General features: G+C 38.4%; 2 protein-coding genes across 4 annotated transcripts in view; one reads left to right on the top strand and one right to left on the bottom strand.

Moving 5' to 3' along the window:
* The window catches only part of ATAD5 (ATPase family AAA domain containing 5), a 45,710-nt gene extending 36,469 nt beyond the window's left edge, over positions 1–9,241 (top strand). For 2 of the 3 annotated variants that reach the window (XM_058703238.1, XM_058703240.1), the window contains exons 18-23: positions 742–806; positions 2,615–2,795; positions 4,669–4,850; positions 6,186–7,051; positions 7,717–7,875; positions 7,980–9,241. In XM_058703238.1, coding sequence (XP_058559221.1) covers positions 742–806; positions 2,615–2,795; positions 4,669–4,850; positions 6,186–7,051; positions 7,717–7,875; positions 7,980–8,058 — 1,532 coding nt within the window. In that variant the 3' untranslated portion in view covers positions 8,059–9,241. The remainder of the gene's footprint in view (positions 1–741; positions 807–2,614; positions 2,796–4,668; positions 4,851–6,185; positions 7,052–7,716; positions 7,876–7,979) is intronic. The other variant, XM_058703239.1, reaches the window with a different exon arrangement.
* Positions 9,242–10,628: 1,387 nt separating this feature from the next.
* Positions 10,629–18,075, bottom strand: TEFM (transcription elongation factor, mitochondrial). The gene is made up of 4 exons (XM_058703505.1): positions 17,551–18,075; positions 16,350–16,813; positions 13,335–13,484; positions 10,629–11,271 (listed from the first exon to the last, which is right to left on the bottom strand). The coding sequence occupies exons 1-4, from the start codon at positions 17,579–17,581 to the stop codon at positions 10,834–10,836; spliced, it is 1,083 nt and encodes a 360-aa protein (XP_058559488.1). The 5' UTR covers positions 17,582–18,075; the 3' UTR covers positions 10,629–10,833.
* Between the last annotated feature and the right edge of the window lie 285 nt (positions 18,076–18,360).

Genomic DNA, 18,360 nt, shown 5'->3' with positions numbered 1-18,360 from the left:
CATTAAAAAATAAAAAATGAAAGTCTACTAGTAAATTAACTTTTTTTTTCTAAAATTTGGAGGCTCCTAGATCATTTCTTAAATGAAGAATTACTCAAATTTATGATCAGTTCGCAGCTTTGAGTAATTATAAAATTAATATGTTACCTTGCAAATGGCACCAATCATCATTCACTGGTCAGAACTTTTTATGGAACCCAGCCTTTCTGCAGTTCCTTAATATTGAACTTAGCCATTCCTTAACCCCTGAGAACACTTCCATATGGATTATTGCCTATTTTAAAGTAAGTTGTAACCAGCCTGATTGCTCTAAACTTCCTAATAATTAGTGTTTGGTGTTCAATTTTAAAACTCATAGTTTTTTTTCATTATAAACACTGAATTATAACACTGTTTTCTAATATTTTTCATTGCACATATTCAGTAGCATATCTCTGCTATGAATTTCTAGAGGAAAATAAATGTTTATGTCAGACTCCACTTATAAATTAATGGGTCATTTGACTGTTAGTGATTGTCCTCTAAAAATATTGATATAAATTGTATTATTCAAAGGTTACATGACAGTTTAATTAAAAGATCAATTGTTTTAGGTCAAGATAAAAATTCACTTCCTTAATGATTTATAATTTGCATATTTTTATTACCAATGAGATACAGAATATTTTCATAGAAAAAGTATAACTGGACAAAGTAATTTAATGGTCTTAATGGTTTTTTAAAATGTTTTTTTTCCTATAGATCCAACATTTAGTTTAATGTTTGATGGCTGCTTTGAAGAAATTAATTTCAGTACTCCTTCACTTGTAAGTTTCGAATTTTGATCATAAATCATATATCACAATTCTGTAAAAGATGGTTTCTTATGATAGTGCCAGTGTATCTTCAGTACATTGCTGATTAGGAGAGTGAACATCTCTGCCCTGTTCCTGATGGTAGGGTGAAAGGCATTCTTGACCATTAAGTGTGATATTAGCTGTATATTTTCATAGATGGTCTTTATCGGTTAGCTGTATTTTTATTGTGAATGGTGTTAAATTTTGTCTGGTGGGTTTTTTCCTGTCTTTTGAAACAATCATCTGGTTTATCTTTTTAATTCTATCACTATGGTGAATGATGTTGTTTGATTTTTGGATGTCAGACCAGTCTTGCATTCTTAGGATAATACGGTCATCCTGCGTTGTGTCTTTTATATATTTCTGGATTTGAGACTTTTTCCTTGTACTTTGTGAATATATTGTAGATTCTGTTATGTTTGTGTGAACAAATATTCTCCTGTAGTATGTGGCAGCTAAAATTTCTGTTCCGTTCTTTTCGTGTTAGCTGGGCTGCTTTGAGCGAGGCCCACACATGGGAAGTTCAGGTATCAACCAGGGATTTGCATTCTTCTTTCAGCTAGAGTTTCTGTTTCCCTATTTTCACTGAACTCCCCTGTCACTTTCCAGCTACGGCCATCATCCCAAACTCTATCCTCTGGTTCAGGCCAGCAATACTGTGAGTTTGTGTCTGAGTTTTAGCCACCATTGCTGCCACCTGCCCTCAGTCAAAAATCAATTTAGAGGAGGTAGGAGAGGATGGGAGTTCATCCAGGGCCATTTTCTTTTGTCCAAGTGTTGATTTCCCTTCAGTTATCTTCTGCTCTGGTTACTCTCTTGTGCCTTCAAGTAGTTTGTTTTTTATATTTATTTGTTACTGACTGTAGGGTTTATAGTTATTACTGAAGGCAAGGTGTGTCTGATAATAGGGTCTTTGTTATTGAAAGAATTCCTAGTTTGTGGGAAGCAAAAGTCCCAGAAGTATTCAGGAGTAATGTATGCACATAAAATAAAGTCAAAAATTTAATAGAGGAAATCTTTTAATTGTCTTGTTAACTTCAAGGTAAAAATGCTAGTGATCTTGTAAAATATGCAAAATGTAAATACAATTTTATTTGTGTCAGCTTTTCAAGGTAGAAAGCTTTCCATAAACAGCGGGAAGAGAAGAGTATATGTTTTGTCATTTTACAAAAAAATATTATAGCAATATTGATGAAAATGCTAAATAAAATGAAATTTTTTACTTGATCCATTTATTCTTAAGAAATTATATGGGTTTTTTGTTTTTTGATTTTTGTTTTCATTTTGTCTCATAATGTTTCTTGTTAACTTACATGTATACGTTTGTGCATGCATTGATATAATTTTCTAACTCTGGCTTTTAAAAATTATATGAGTATTTTTCAGTATTGTAGTATTCACATTTTTTTTCTTCTATAGTACTCACATTTATAATTTTAATGGCTGTGAAATATTCCATCAAGTTGTACCATTATTTAAGCTTAAGGGAATTTCTCAAGGTTTAATAACCTTGCCTCCAGGGTTCGTGTTGGAAAATTTCCCATAAAAGTTTCCTTACTGTTTTTAGACTGTATAGTTAATAAAATAAGTATATGTAAAATCTTTTTAATTTAGAAGTATATTCCTTTATATTTTTCTAGATCAGTTTCACTCTCAAGAGCTAAGATATTGTGAATTTTAGTGAAATTTGTCCTACTTTTAGATATGTATTACTGATGTATTTCTGTTAACTCTACAATTCACCATGTTTCTTTCTTCTTTCTCTGTTTGTTGCTCAGCTAAATGTTGCCAGCTACCTACAGATGATCTGCTTAGCTGAGAACTTTAGAACTGATGTGAAAGACTTTGTAACATTGTTAACTGCAAATACTTGTGATATTAGAAAAAGTATCCTTTACTTACAGTTCTGGATTAGAAGTGGAGGTGGATTTTTAGAAGAAAGACCATTATCCCTTTGTCGTAAGTTGATCTGTTATAAAAGAAATTTCTATAAGGGGACCCTCTGTTAAACTATATGCTGTACCAAAATATCTGAAAGATTTAAAAAATTGTGAGCATCCAGAGATCGTATTAATCTTGAAAATAAACATACATATGTCAATTTAGTTGATTAAAATTTTATAAACACGAAATGTGGTTAGAGTAAACCTGCACATGGAACAAATTGTTACTTCGACATTTATAAGCATAGTTTCTTCTAAACAAATAGAATTAAATATTATTTAGCAACTGATTTCCTTTTTCCACTTACTAAAAAACATGTTGGTGATTTTCCCCATATATAGGTTATTTTTGTCTGACTGTAAGTCCTCCTTTAGTTTCAATAGTCCATCATTCTTTTCTCATAAGAACTTTATCATTTCAGAAATGTTTTATTTCTTATCAATCTTTAGTCTCTGTTACCGAATTGAAGTCACAGACATTTATTGAGGACTTTCTCTATGCCAGGTCCTGTGTTTACATGAATAAGACATGCTTCCTTCCCTGAAGAAGTTCATAGTTCTGTGGTTTTCATGCTCCATAGTCACAGTTCTGTAGTTACAGATCCTGCTCTGGGAAATACACAAATATTTAAATAAAACCAAGGTGAAGTTCTGTAATATTAATCCCCTGTCAAGTTTTTTGTTCCTTTGATTAGTTCCAAATTTTAATGTGTTATTCTTTTTCGAGTTAGCAAACGTATATATTTAATTCAGTGTAAGCTTTAACTGTTTCTTAGAAGTAAATATGATAAATAAGACACAGAAAAATCTTCTTATAAAAAACAAATTAGTAACTATTGCCGTATGACTGGAAATAAAATGCTATACCAAGAACTTTCAAAGAAAAATAACGATGTCATTATTTCTATTCTTGAAGATTTTATATGCATTTTATTTCTGTCTATCTTAAAAAATGCAGCTATGTACTCATTGAGAATTCAAACAGTACAGAAGTATGTAAAAGAAAAGTAAAAGGTCTCCCCCCTTCTTAAGGTTAGCCACTGTTAGAGCTTTATCTATGCATGTGCAAATATTGCTACCTACTTATTTAGCAGAGTTAACCAATACTGTATGTACTGTTAAGCAGTTTGCTGTTTTTACTGGAGAATGTGTTGTTAGTACGTACAATTTTAGCCCTCTCTTTTTCACAGCTGCATGCTATTCCATAATAGGGAATGGATGTAACGTAATTTAATTAACCATCACTTATTAGTGGAAATGGAAGTTACCTTTTGTTGTCATTAAAATGTGCAGTGAATATCCATACATATATCCTTGAGCATATCTGTGAGTACTTCTGTTGGAAAGAATTCTAGAAGTTCGGTTGCTAGGCCAAAGGCTAAAGTACATTTGCATCCTGGTAGGTATTGTCCGGTTGCCCTCCGGAAGATAACTGTACAAATTTATGTTCCCAGGAATAGTTTATGATGGCTTTTTTATGTATACCTCTGAGAAAATTAGGTTGCCAGTTGTTTTAGTTTTGCCAATTTAAAAGGCGAAAAGCGAATGGTATCTTATTCTAATTTGCATTTCCAAGATCACTAGTAAAATTGCACATCTTTTTATGAGTTTATTAGATATTTGTATTTCTTCTGTTAACTTGTCTGTTCATAGTCCTTGTACTTTATTCTTTTGGATTGTTTTGTAAGCCGACTACCACCACCATCTTAACCTCTGTATGCTAGAAATAATGTTTGTATCGTACTTTTTGTGAATTAAAAACACATGTAGAGAAGAAGAAAATGGGAATATAGGTCCAAAAGATGACAGTATCTTAGATTTTAAATAATTTTTTGCTGTAATTTATTAAAAATATAGATAGCTAAGATTTTCTTTTATTAATTTTGTAGGAGGAAATAGCAGAAGTGTTCAACTGGTTTGCTCTGAAGATGGCCCTGATTCCAAAAATAAACCTAAAAATACTAAAAGGAGTCCTATAGACCTTCCCAAATGTGACACTGGCTGTGTTGAGACCTTGTTTGGCCTTAAGAACATTTTTTCCCCATCGAAAGACTTATTTTCATTTTTAAAGGTATTTTCAATGTCTAGTGTAAAATATTAAATTTATATTCCTTTTCATCTTCCTAACACTCACTCCTGTGTTTTAAATCTTAAAGTTAGGGAGACCTGGATGGCTCAGTTGGTTGAGCGTCTGACTCTTGATTTCGGCTCAGGTCATGATCCCAGGGTCGTGGGCATGAGCATGGAGCCTGCTTGAGATTCTCTCTCAGGGCGCCTGGGTGGTATCAGTTGGTCAAGCATCTGACTTTGGCTCAGATCATGATCTCATGGTTCATGGGATCAAGCTCTCTGTCATCAGCATGGAGCCTGCTTTGGATCCTCTGTCCTTTTCTCTCTGCGCCTCCTGTGCTTGTGCACACGCGCTCTCTCTCTCTCAAAATAAATAGACATTAAAACAAACAAACAAACAAAAGATTAAAAAAAAAAAAAAAAAGGAGGGGGCACCAGGGTGACTCCGTCTGTTGAGTGTCTGAGTTTGGCTCAGGTCATGATCTTCAGGCCCCACATTGGGCTCACTGCTGTCAGCCCATGAATGCAGAGCCTGCTTCGGATCTTCTGTCCCCCTCTCTCTGTCCCTCCCCAACATGCGTTCTCCCAAAAATAAATATTAAAAAGAATAAATTAAAAAAATTAAGATTCTCTCTCCCTCTGTCCCTCTCCCCCACTCTCTCTCTCTAAAAATACATACATATTTTTAAGAAATAAATAAATCTTCAGGTTAACGTAAATTTGCCTATAATTTTCATAGATTTCTGATTTTAACACACTATACCACTTTGACAAACAGTTAATGGATAATGCTCTAAATGCATATTATCGGATTTAGACTAGAATTTAGAAAGATTTCATATTAAAAAAAGACAATTTCAGAAAAGTAGTTTTTAAACAAATGAGCTAACCATTGAATTGGGGTATAAACTATTAAAAATTTAATTCTTCAAATTTTAATAGTTTAAATGTATTTTTTAGACTCAGAACTATTTTATTATTATTATTTATTTATTTATTTTTAATGTTTATTTGTTTTTGAGAGAGAGAGGGAGCACGAGCTAGGGAGGGGCAGAGAGAGAGGGAGACAGAGGATCCAAAGTGGGCCCTATACTGAGAGCATAGAGCCCGATGTAGGGCTCAAACTCACGAACCAGTGAGATGATGACCTGAGCCGAAGTCAGACACTTAACCAACCAAGGCACCCAGGTGCCCCCAGAACTATTTGACAAATTAAGGGAGTGTAGGTTAATAAAATTATGAGAGGGTAGCAACTCATTACTTTTAAGATGGTCATATGGGTAGAAGAATGTTCAGACTATGTTCTAACACTTCTTCATTCAAAATTTTTTTTCAGCATAAGATCAGAACAAAGGAAGAATGGTATCAGTTCATCCAGCTTCTTACAGAATTCCGAACACAGAATGTAGATTTCTTATATAGTAATCTTGAGTTCATTCTGCCATTACCTGTTAACATCATTCCAGAAACGGAAAACTTTTGTGGTTCATCAGGAAGTGTGGAGGACACCAGTGCAGCAACAAAAAATATGAAATGTCTTGCTGGGAAACATTCTGAAAGAGAGAAGCCATTGAAAAAGCCACAAAAAAAGAAACAAAAGAAAAAGATGACAATTCTAGATGATAGTGACTTATTTGACTCTGAAGTGGACTTTTCTAATGAATTCCTTAGCCTTTCCCCTGTATCTTCTTCCTCAAATTCAGAAGAAAGCAAAGCCAGAGATAAAGAAAGCAATCCAGAGACAAAGAAACTAAACAAATGTTTAGAGTCTAACATTGAGTCTGTTCCTTGTCCTCCTAAAACACCAGCAGAAAAAAAATGTGCTGCCCTCATTTCTCAGTGTCTAAATTCTCTCACTGAGTTCATGGATAACATGTCCTTCTTAGATGCTCTTTTAAATGATGTAAGAGAACAAAAGGAAATTGGTAAAAATGACTTCAGTTGGACAAATGTTAAAAGCGGACTTTGTGATGAGTTTAGTCTCGAGACTACCGATGGATGGACTTCTCCGAGCTCCGGAGAATTAAAGGCAGCTGTAGAAGCTCTCAGCTTTACTAAATGTTCATCTACTATTTCAAAAGCATTGGAAACCTCCTTGAATTCTTGCAAGAAATCAGGAAGAGATCCAACAAAAGAGCTTACTTTTTATGTTTCACAAAAACGCAGCAATGTATATTTCAGTCAGTCAGCGGCTAATTTAGAGTAAGTCTTGCCTCCTTTTACTTTTTATTTTTCAATAATAAATGATAAAGGGGAAATTATTAGTTTCTTTTTACTAATTTTGAAATGCTTGGCTTTATTGATCATGGTAAACCCTTAATATTAATAATGTAGCTCTTTTTTTTTTTTTTTTTTTTTTAATGTTTCTATTTATTTTTGAGACAGAGCATGAGCAGGGGAGGGGCAGAGAGAGAGGGAGACACAGAATCTGAAGCGGGCTCCAGGCTCCGAGCCGTTAGCACAGAGCCCGACGCGGGGCTCGAACCCACAAACCATGAGATCATGACCCGAGCCGAAGTTGGATGCTCAACCGACTGAGCCACCCAGGCGCCCCAATAATGTAGCTTCTAATAAGACAGGGAGACCATCCTGATTGCTGGGAAGAAAAATGAGAGATTAGGAGACTCTTGAATGACAGGGAGTGGGGTTTTGATTTGCTGTGACGGATAGCAGGTAGCCATTAAAGGTTTTTTTCACTTGCGAGTGATTGATGTGTTGAAAATGATACAGTAAGTTAACCCGGAATCTAGTTAATCTAGTCTAGACCAGAAGCAAGAAGTGGAGACCAGAAGCTGGTTGTGTTTGGGATTGTTGCATTTTTATTAGACCTTAAAAGTAAAAAGTAATGCATTCCTTTTCATTTACAGCAGTGCCTGGAAGAGGATAGCAGTCATTAAAAGTGTATTTTCTAGCCGATCCCTTCTAAACCTGGGTAATAGACAAGCTAGTATAATTGAGTACTTGCCAACTCTTCGAAACATTTGTAAGACTGAGAAGCTAAAAGAACAAGGAAAAAGTAAAAGAAGGTAAAGAAAGGCTCTGTACAAGTAACATTGTAGACAGCTATTTCAAGATTAATACATATCCTCAGCTGATGGTTAAATTGAATTGTTCCTTGTAATTTTGACAGGTTCCTGCACTATCTGGAAGGGATTCATCTTAACATTTCAAAAGAGACTGTGAACACTTTGGCAGCTGGCTTCCCTTAATGTTCACATTAACAATGCCTTGTACAGATTATTATGTGGTCCTCAAGATACATTTTTATATTGATTCATGGAAGAATTTATTTCTGAATGTACATTTAAAACAGGCTATTTGTATATTTTTTATTAGTGTGCAGATATTTAAAATGAAAAAATTTGAGTTACAAATTGTATTTATGATTGTGGTGGTATTTTTTTCTGAAATTTTTTATATTATCTGATTTAGCTTTGTTATAGTATTTTTGTATGTGAGTGAGCTGTTTCTAGACGGGACAGTTCACTAAGATATTTCTAAAAATGTTTCAGTGTTAAATTAATCCATAATTTTTCTCTCTCCTGTTACCTTTAATCCACCTCTCCCCAACCCAACCTTCAGTACTCTGTCAAGTTGTATATATGAATCATCTAGGTGGTGATCTTTAAAAAATAAATTTATGCAATACAAAATTATGTAACATGCAAAAAACTCCCTAGGGAAGAAATGCGTCAGTTTTCAAAAAGTAACATCTTCCCGATAAATTTATTTTTAGTGTATTCCTCTGGCATATTTTACCATTGGATCAGCATGTTGACAAAGTGAAAACAAGATTATGAATTGTCGTTTTCATAAATCTTTTTTAGCAACCATACATATGTGATGTCTTGTATATTTTGCCAACTCAAATCATTTGCCTTGTACATTTTTCTTGTATTTTTATATCAGTGATGTTTTATTTCATAAAGATATTAATGACGTTAATATATCTATTTTGGACAAAGTGCTACTCATCAAAATTGTAACAAGGGAGGATTCTACTATACAGGCTTCCTACATCATAGCCATCTCCATTTAAGGTTATGCTTTTGGAGAAAGTATATATTTTTAATTACAAGATTGTAAAATCCCAATTTCACTTAAAATTATTTTTGCGATCATATAATCAGGTATATCTGAAAATAGTGTCCTATTTCCAATGTTTATATTATGTACTAGCCTAGAATTCAGTTACATTATCTGAATTATGTTTTTACCCCAAAAGGTAAGGATCCTAATTTTGTACAGATGGAAAATATTGTTGTATACCTGTTTACAAATGTGTATGAAGATATGTTTTTACCTCATTTGTTCAATTTACTTTTTCTTGTTATTGATAGTATATGGATTTAATTAAAGGCTGAAGTTAAGAGGCTTTATGCAATGTTTAAATAGGTGTTCAGGTGTAATCCTCTGGGTAAATATGGGTATTTTATAGGTTTGGATATAGGCTATGTCTTAGAGGTTTCGTGCTTGTACAAGAGAGAATAGATCTGTTAATTTGGTCTTTTATTATTAGAAAATTCTGGTAATTCTCAGTAATTGAGAACCAAAGTAAAATAACTATAGAATTGTATTTAATAAGATCAAAAATCAAGGAACAGGATATTTTCCTCCCTAATAGGGACACATTTAAGATTTTTTATTTAGGTTTAGCATGATTTGGGGAAAAAATTATGAATTCTTAAAGGTAGTAAATTCCTATAAGATTTAGGTCCACTTTTGAGATAAAGTAACCAAATTCTGATGGCTTTTCAATACTTAGCATCTTATCCTATAAAGTCCTAAAATGAACACATTTTCACTTAAAGGTATTTCCAGGAATATGTGGAAGACAGAATGCCACATATCTGGCGTGAACAACTGGATGGCTGGTGAAGCTGTTTACTGAAGTGTAGAACAGTGGCAAAGCGGGGGGGAGGGAGATTTGAAGAGAATTATTTCAGACGTGTAGTTTGAGATATCTACAACATATCCAAGGTGGAGATGTTTTTGTACAACCATATAGGTAAATGTAGAGCTTTATAAGTGAATGGCAATAGGTCTAGAGTGCAACCCAGATTCCACATATTTTATATATTTCTGATTTTTTTCCAACAAGTATATTTCACTTTTTAAAGGAAAAATGTATTGCTTTGACATCAAAGAGACTTGGGTTCAGGATTGGTGAGATAGAATGAGGGCCTGAACTAAGGCACATGTAATGTGAGATGCGGGTGGAAAGTTAGGTGCTATGCTACTTTTTTTTAAATGTTTATTTTGAGAGCACACAGAACCAAGATGGGGAGGGGCAGAGAGGGAATCCTAAGCAGGCTCCACACTGAGTGTGGGGCTCGATCTCACCACATCATGACCTTGGCTGAAATCAAGTCGGGATGCTTAACTGACTGAGCCACCCAGGCAGCCCAGTCCTACTTTTCTCAAAAGATGGTCTGTCCAAGTAAAATATTTCAAAAGTGAAAAAAAAAATGAACCTATTAGACAAAGCTGGTTTGTTCTGGGTTTGATAGACCAAGTTGATGAAAATCACCTTTGGAAGCAGTACATCGAACCACATGCTACTTACAGAAGAAGAAGATGTAAGTTGTGTTCTCAGTTATAATTAGTGTTATTCCCAAGATGAGCACCACCCAGAAAAATCATTACTCCCTATTTTAGCAATATAACAATTCAATCCTTTAGGATGGGATTTGCTTTTCAGGGGAGATAACTTTGTTTCTTGTTTTGGCTGTTTAGGGGGCATCTTACCATTTAACACTAAAACCCAAAAGGCACACAGTCTCCTCTAAGATATTTATTGATTTGGCCTAGGCCTATTATTGTGTGAACAATTCAACAGCCGAAAGTCTGACCCTAAACATCCGAATATAAACATGTTTTCTTCTCCATAAACATGGTTGTTAAAAACAGTTGGTTTTACAGCTTTAGAATAAATACAATTTAATAGATATAACAGTAGAGCCCATTACAGTAACCTCAGAATTTTAAGGTTCAGTATCAAAAACTGCTAATTCATAGAAGGCAATGGCTTGTAACAATGAATCATATAACTCTTCTGCTCTCTGTTGTTCAGTAGACGAAAACATCTGTCTGTAGTGGACGATCTTCTCTGATGGGAAGACTACCCGAGGCTCCTCCTTCAGTACGGACTCTGAAAGGAACTGCTTCACTAGTTCTTTTCCACTAGTCCGCGTGTCACCAATCATCAGCTCAAAGTGCTTCCCCACTCCATTTCGATTCATGCTCAGTACCTGGTGCTGGCCATCCTGGACAAAAGTTTTATTTAATAAGGCATACAGCATGGCTTCCATGATATGAAAATGTAACAATACAGGAAACCGAGAGGAGTTCTGAATTGAAAGCCCTATTTTTTCCAGAACATAGAGGTCAGCGTTAGGCATCTTTGAAATGACTGAAGAAATCTTAAAAAAAAAAAAAAAAAAAAAAAGACAAAATTAGTGACAAGAAATAATTTGTTTGGGTCCCCTCTCCCATTTATTTTTTTTAATGTTTATTTATTGTTAAAAGGCAGAGCATGAGCGGGGGAGGGACAGAGGGAGGAGGGAGACAAAGAACCCAAAGCAGGCTCCAGGCTGTGAGCTGTCAGCACAGAACCCGACATGGGCTCGAACCCACAAACCATGAGATCATGACCTGAGCTGAAGTCAGACACTTAACTGACTGAGCCACCCAGGCTCATAACCTGTATTTTTTTTAATATATAACTTAGGTTAAACTCCTGCTAACAGTTCTGAAGTAACTGAAAAAGCATTTAATGGAAGCCTCAGGACAGCCAAGTTCTGGTCATTGTTCTATCAGGAATAAGCTGAGCTAAGACAGGCCATTTAGTCCTCCCAAGTACTAGTTTCTTCATCTGTAAAATGGGTTTCATAATTTCTTTCTTCCTTTTTTTTTGAAATGTTTATTTTTGAGAGCACGCAAGTGAGCTCAGGGGAGGGGCAGAGAGAGAGGGAGAAAGAGGATCTGAAGCAAGCTTTCTGCTGTGCAGTGCAGAGCCTGATGTGGGGCTTGGAACTCACAAACCATGAGATCAGGACCTGGGCCAAAGTCGGATGCCCAACCAACTGGCCACCCAGGCGGTCCCCTGGGCTTCATAATTTCTAAAATCTGTACTAGACAACTTAACAGGCACCTGGGTGGCTCAGCTGGTTGAGCGTCCAACTCTTGGTTTTGGCTCAGGTCATGATCCTATAGTCATGGGACTGAGCCATGTTGGGCTCTGTGCTGTGCGTGGAGCCTGCTTGGGATTCTCTCTGCCCTTCTCTCCCATTTGCTCTCAAAATAATTTTTTTTTTTTTTTTTAATTTTACAAAAGATTAGACAACTTAAAACTTCTATTAACCTTTTAAAAACGTCTAGGGGTGGGGCGTCTGGGTGGCTCAGTGGGTTACGTGTCTGACTTCAGATCAGGTCATGATCTCACAGTTTGTGAGCTCGAGTCCTGCACTAGGCTCGCTGCTCTCAGCACAGAGCCTGCTTCACATCCTCTCTCCCTCTCAAAAATAAATAAGCATTTAGGGGCGCCTGGGTGGCGCAGTCGGTTAAGCGTCCGACTTCAGCCAGGTCACGATCTCACGGTCTGTGAGTTCGAGCCCCGCGTCAGGCTCTGGGCTGATGGCTCGGAGCCTGGAGCCTGTTTCCCATTCTGTGTCTCCCTCTCTCTCTGCCCCTCCCCCGTTCATGCTCTGTCTCTCTCTGTCCCAAAAATAAATAAAAAACGTTGAAAAAAAAAATTAAAAAAAAAAAAAAATAAATAAGCATTTAAAAAAGTAAATAAAATAAGGGGCACCTGGGTAGCTCAGTCGGTTAAGTGTCCGACTTTGGCTCAGGTCATGATCTCATGGTTTGTGAGTTCAAGCCCTGCGTTGGGCTCTGTGCTGACAGCTCAGAGCCCAGAGCCTGCTTTGGATTTTGTCTCTGTCTCTCTCTGCCCCTCCCCCACTCTACTCTGTCTCTGAAAAATAAACATTAAAAAAAAGTTTTTAAATAAATTAAATAAAAATGTCTAGGGTAGAGCACAGAGTTAGAATAACTAGCCTATAATCAATCATCTGCAAATGATTAATCCCATCAGATGCTTGATTATACCAGTTTCCCTATGTGTAATCAGGATGGTAATTACTCCCCATCTCACAAGGTTTTGAAGACTCAGTGAGACAATTAGTGACAGCATTTTTGAAAAACAAGCTTTATATAGGGATAAAATTCTGTAACATTTAGAATAATATATTTTAACACTGATTTTTCTCAGTATGTGCCTTTGACACATGAAGGTATTTCATGAACTAAATGAAGATTCAACTTTTAAAAATCCTAGGTGATGAACACATGATAGGCATGGGTGAATAATAAGCACGCAAAGAGAGTCCATCCTTAGTACTGTATTTCATTCCTCTTAGGGCTAGAAGATTAAACTACACGAGGAGTTCCGGCAGGTGGGAATTTGGAGGTGCAACTGCTTTACCTCTTGTAAATAGACAGATGATAAGTATGTTCCTTTCATCAACTGGCAACACTCACTTTGCTGCCAGTCTAGCACGGCCAATTTACGATCCAGGTGAGCCCAGGCAATTCTTCTAGTTCCAAAAACAATGGATACGATACTATTAACTGCCTAAAACAAAAAGGCTGGTTTAACTACAAGTATAGACATTTTAATAGATACAAAATTGAAGCTGTAAACTCAGAATGCCAGATTAGTTTCTATAACAAATATATTTACAGTTTATGAACTGAGAATTGTTAAAGAAATGCAGCAATAATATTTAAAAAACAAACAGTAGCAGTTTATAAACAAAGAACCTTTACTTATTCTCAGCGCCTTGCCCAAAGTCGGCATTCAAATATTCAAATGTTGCTGGGGACTGTGCTAGGTACTGGGAAACAAGGAACATACCCATACATTATAAGAAATGCCAGCACAGTTACACTGTAGAGAGGAGACCCGGTCCGGGAAGACTGACTGGACTAGGAGAGTGAGTAAATGCTAAATGGGACGTTATTTCACCAGATGTCCACACAGATAGGTTGTGTGACACCTCACACTCAGGCTGCGGTATGAGTACAAGTGGGAAAAGAGCCGAGGGGTAGGCAAATTTCTGCAAAAGCATCTTGCTTTATCCTGAGAGCTCCAGGAAGCCCCCAAAGCATGTAACATTCAGGTACAACATGAGACATTTCAGAACCATTACAGACTGCTGTGTGGAAGACGGACCACAGCAGGCTAGACTAGAGGTGGTACTGGTTAGGTGCCTGTTATATGACCAAGCATTAAGAATCGGGGGCACCTGGATGGCTCAGTCGGTTAAGTGACCATCTCCTGATTTCGGCTCAGCCCATGATCTTGCGGTTTGTGAGATGGAGCCCGGTGCTGGGCTCTGTGCTGACAGTGCAGGGCCCATCTGGGATTCTCTCTCTCCCTCCCTCCCTCCCTCCCCCTCTTCTGCTTGGGCACCTGCTCTCTCTCGAGCGCTCTCTCTCTCTCTCAAAAATAAACTTATAACAAAATTGAAGACAGTGACAGTGAGGACAAGAAATAGAGCAGAGATAATGGGGGTAGAATTGATATGTGGGATGGAGGAGCTTAGGATAAATCCAGTTTTATTTCAGTGATTGAATGGCACCTGTTAATGATAGGAAGCAGATCAACTTGGGAAGGTTAAGGGGAGGTGAGTTGTTTTTTTATGTATTCCATTCAGGTTGCCTACAGGGCTTGTAAGGGGAAATGTGTAGTAGATAATTGGATATGTGGGTTCAACTCTGCATGAAGTCTGGGCATCACTTCACTCCCACACAGTTCATTTAGTTATATGGATATGCAACGTGCTCCACAGATACAAAGGCAGATAAGCAGGAACATTTTCTAATTCTATACCCATCTCCCTTTCACTGCTAAGGAATGGATAAATATCCATTATGGGCAGAATAGTTTGGATGCCCAATCTACAAAATACAGGCCTTCTTTTGGTTCTTTTCTTTAGCTCAATGATTGCTGAGATTTACTGTACATAACAATTACCACACCAGGTCACACACAGTACTTCACGGGCAAGATTTTTTTTAAGGACTACTGCATGACTTTTTCCATACAAAATAACTTTAGAACCTAACCCTCTAAATAAGATTGCAACTCCACTGTAGTGAGTATAAATAGTATTTGTAGCAAACATTTTGAAGGAAAATCCAACCCCTGAAAAATGTCGTTTGAAGTATGTTCCAGATCAACTGCAAGAGTTCTATCAGGAGTCCATGGATGGGCTTCATGAAACTTACAAACCCTCTGGAAGTACATGCAACATTCTATGTATACGTGTTTTTGTTTTCCTGAAAAGAGGTCCATAGCTTTCATCAGGTTTTCAGAAAGTATCCATAATCCCCCAAAACTGAGAGCTACTGGTCTAGAAAAAAGTGTGCTTACTACTGGAATAGGATGAGAGAATATTTCATCATGTATTGTTACACAGGACCTAAGTCCCTCCTCCAAGGTTTAATGTCTGATGTGCCAAGTAATTCTAATATTTGTCTTAAAGTGCCTGGGTGGCTGAGTCGGTTAAGCTTCCAACTTCAGCTCAGGTCATGAGCTTGCAATTTGTGAGTTTGAGCCCCATGTTGGGCTCTGTGCTGAGAGCCCAGAGCCTGGACCCTGCTTCAGATTCTGTGTCTCCCTCTCTCTCTGCCCCTCTCCTGCTTGCACTCAGTCTCTCTCTCTCTCAAAAATAAATAAACATTAAAAAAAAAAAAAAAGAGGGCACCTGGGTGGCTCAGTCAGTTAAGTGTCTGACTTTGGCTCAGGTCATGATCTCACAGTTCGTGGGTTCAGGCCCCACATCGGGCTCTGTGCTGACAGCTCGGAGCCTGGAGCCTGCTTCGGATTCTGTGTCTCCCTCTCTCTCTCTCTCTGCCCTCCCCTGTTCGTGCTCTGTCTCTCGCTTTAATAAATAAATAAATAAATAAATAAATAAATAAATAAATAAATAAAACACTGAAAAGGATTTGCTTTTAGAATGCTTTTTAAAAGGAGGTAGGGAGGGAAAGATTACGTTAATCCTGCTGGAAAGACCAGTATAATGTTGTACAGTCACTCCCTGGCCATAACCATCTCTGCATCTTAATTTCTCATTACTCTCGCTAGAACCCTCAGACACAGCCAGATAGCTTCTCAACATTCCTCTTAAATAAACCTTGCACAGACCTATTTCTCTACAACTGTTCTTTCTTCCTAGAATGCCCGCCTCCTCCAGGTAGCCTAATTCTCTCTCTCCAAGATCCGGGTTGAGTTCTACCAGTAATCTGTCCCAACAGTCACAGCCCACAGTTCCCTGTCCCGTCCATTGCCAATTTACTATCTGTATATCTCATTCTTCAGTACTGATCACATATCAACTAAACTCTAAGCTGTCTTGATGCCCAGAATAGTGCTTTGCAAAGTATGTTCTCAAATATGTAGGCCATATAGCGGACATTAAGAAAAATGATATACCTTAAGTCTCTCTCTTTTTAGCTCTGGTTTGATGAGCTTTCTCAAGAGCCGGTTGTCTTGGAACTTTCTTTTTTCCCCTTCAGTCTCTGGACAAAGAATGGAGTTACAAACTTGAATGGTAGTTTTGTACTGAAACAAGGGCACATTCATTAAACTCTCCAAATTCTGAAATGGCCCAAACTTCTCTCTGTGCTCTATAATATTGATGGATTTTCTTCCACGAAGCAACTTGAAAGCTTCAAGTTCTTTATTAGATGCTGTATTCAACACCTGCAGGATGGAAGCCTGCTGCTCTGAAGAGAAGAGCTTGTCAAGTGCATTTCCAGATTTCTTTGTATTTTCATCACAAAGAGCAACACTGGGAATAATCTTCTTAGGTGCAGTGGATTTTTTCCGACAGCAGGAATTATGGAGACCCTGGACCAAGGATGACCCTAACGGAACTGGAAAACATCGCCACCTTCCTGAAAGGAAAATTTAGCAAAATGTAAGTTGGAATGTCCTACTTCTCTTTAGTACTAGTTGTGGCTTCACCAGAGCCTTTGCAAAGTGACAGGGACTTTCCCATAATTTTAGAAGTAGTACACCAAATTCACAAGAGGTGTCTTCTGATTTTTGTGGACAAGTCCTAAGTTTTACAACCCGGAAATTTTATGCCCTTCAATGTCTTCAACTGCTTAACGTTTTGGCACTTTTAACTTTAGAAGGATCCTTTTGTAATTACTCTCTCTTGTTGAGAACATTTTCACTAGTTTCCTTCTCATCCGGGGGAGCCAGATAAAATTAAATTTTATACGTGTGTAAGAAATGTTTCAGCTGAGTGGTAGATTGAAGGACGATTTTTGTTTCTCCGGTACACTTTTCGAGATTTCTACTATGACTATGCTTCTGCAAGTGCAAGAGCAAAAACTATGCAAGAAACAATTCTGTAAAACCAATGGGAAGTCACTCTGACACTGCAGCCCCAGGAAGAAAATACAGCCAGAAGTCAGCAAACGGCCGTTAGAATCTGAACCGTCCGCCCGCCCGCCACCCAGTCCGGGAAGGAGCCCCTCGCGGACCCCTCCCCCGGGAAGCACAATCGCTCCGAGGCGCCTCTCAGCTCAGCGAGGACTCCAAGACGGAGAGCTGGACAGGGGACCCGAGGGAGGAAATATCCCAGGACAGACGGGAAATTAATCTAATATTCCAGGAACGCTACCTCCCGCCACGAGGAGACAATGGACGCTCATCCTCCAGGTAAAGCACCAGGTTCCCACAGTCCAATCTTCCTCCGTCGACTTCCGGTCCCTACGTGCTCCGCCCCAAAGTGCCCGGCCTCTCGGCGGAAAGGTTCCGGCCGGCGTGGCGTTCCGGCACCGGCGGGAGGTACGTCCGGCCTGAGGAGCGGGTGAGTTGCCTGTGGGCTGCGGGCTCCGGGCGCGCTGCGGCCGAGGCGGTGTCTCCAGATCCCCAGCCCCTGGGCGGCCCGCACTTTCCTTCCACTGAGTCCGGGAGACGTTCTCGGCCCGGCCGGCCCCTGACAGCCGCTGAGCCCAATCTCTGGGATGAAAACGCCTAGGCCACTTCTGGTTTGTAGTTGGCAAGGTCCCTCCTTCAGGGAGACTCCCTGGGTTTATTCCAGGCACATGAACTGATACGGCCTTGTGGGGGCCTTGCCTGGGGCTCAAGGAGCGGAGCCTGGTGGGGAGCAGAGACAGGGACACAAATAGCCCTATCTCTAGGCAGAAAGGGGCAACTGGGAGAAGCAGGGGGTCAAGGAAGGGCGAGGTAGGAGGAGGTCGGAGCAGCGTTCCATTTGGCAGGGATGGGGGGGGGGCACATGAAGCTGGCACAAAATTTGGTTGGGCCTTGAATGCGGAATGGAGCAGTTAAATAGCTTCATTAGGTAGCCCGAAGCTACTGAGGCTTTTGTAGGGTCAGACGGGAGATGGTGTTGCTAGAAAATTGGCCATATATAAAAGTGCCAGACTGGGTTGGAGGTGGAAGAGGGAGGGAGTGTCTCTTCCCA

Source organism: Neofelis nebulosa, chromosome 16 (genome assembly GCF_028018385.1).
Source record: "Neofelis nebulosa isolate mNeoNeb1 chromosome 16, mNeoNeb1.pri, whole genome shotgun sequence".
Taxonomy (NCBI): Eukaryota; Metazoa; Chordata; class Mammalia; order Carnivora; family Felidae; genus Neofelis; species Neofelis nebulosa.
Note: the sequence above shows the minus strand (reverse complement) of the source record. Positions and strands in the feature narration are given on the sequence as shown.

Excerpts from the sequence above, each read along its gene's own strand:
- TEFM (XM_058703505.1), bottom strand. The coding sequence starts at position 17,581 with ATGAGCGTCCATTGTCTCCTCGTGGCGGGAG. Across the intron at positions 16,814-17,550 it reads TTGTCTCCTCGTGGCGGGAG|GAAGGTGGCGATGTTTTCCA; the intron begins GTAGCGTTCCTG and ends TTTTCCTTTCAG. Across the intron at positions 11,272-13,334 it reads CATCTGTCTATTTACAAGAG|ATTTCTTCAGTCATTTCAAA; the intron begins GTAAAGCAGTTG and ends TTTTTTTTTAAG.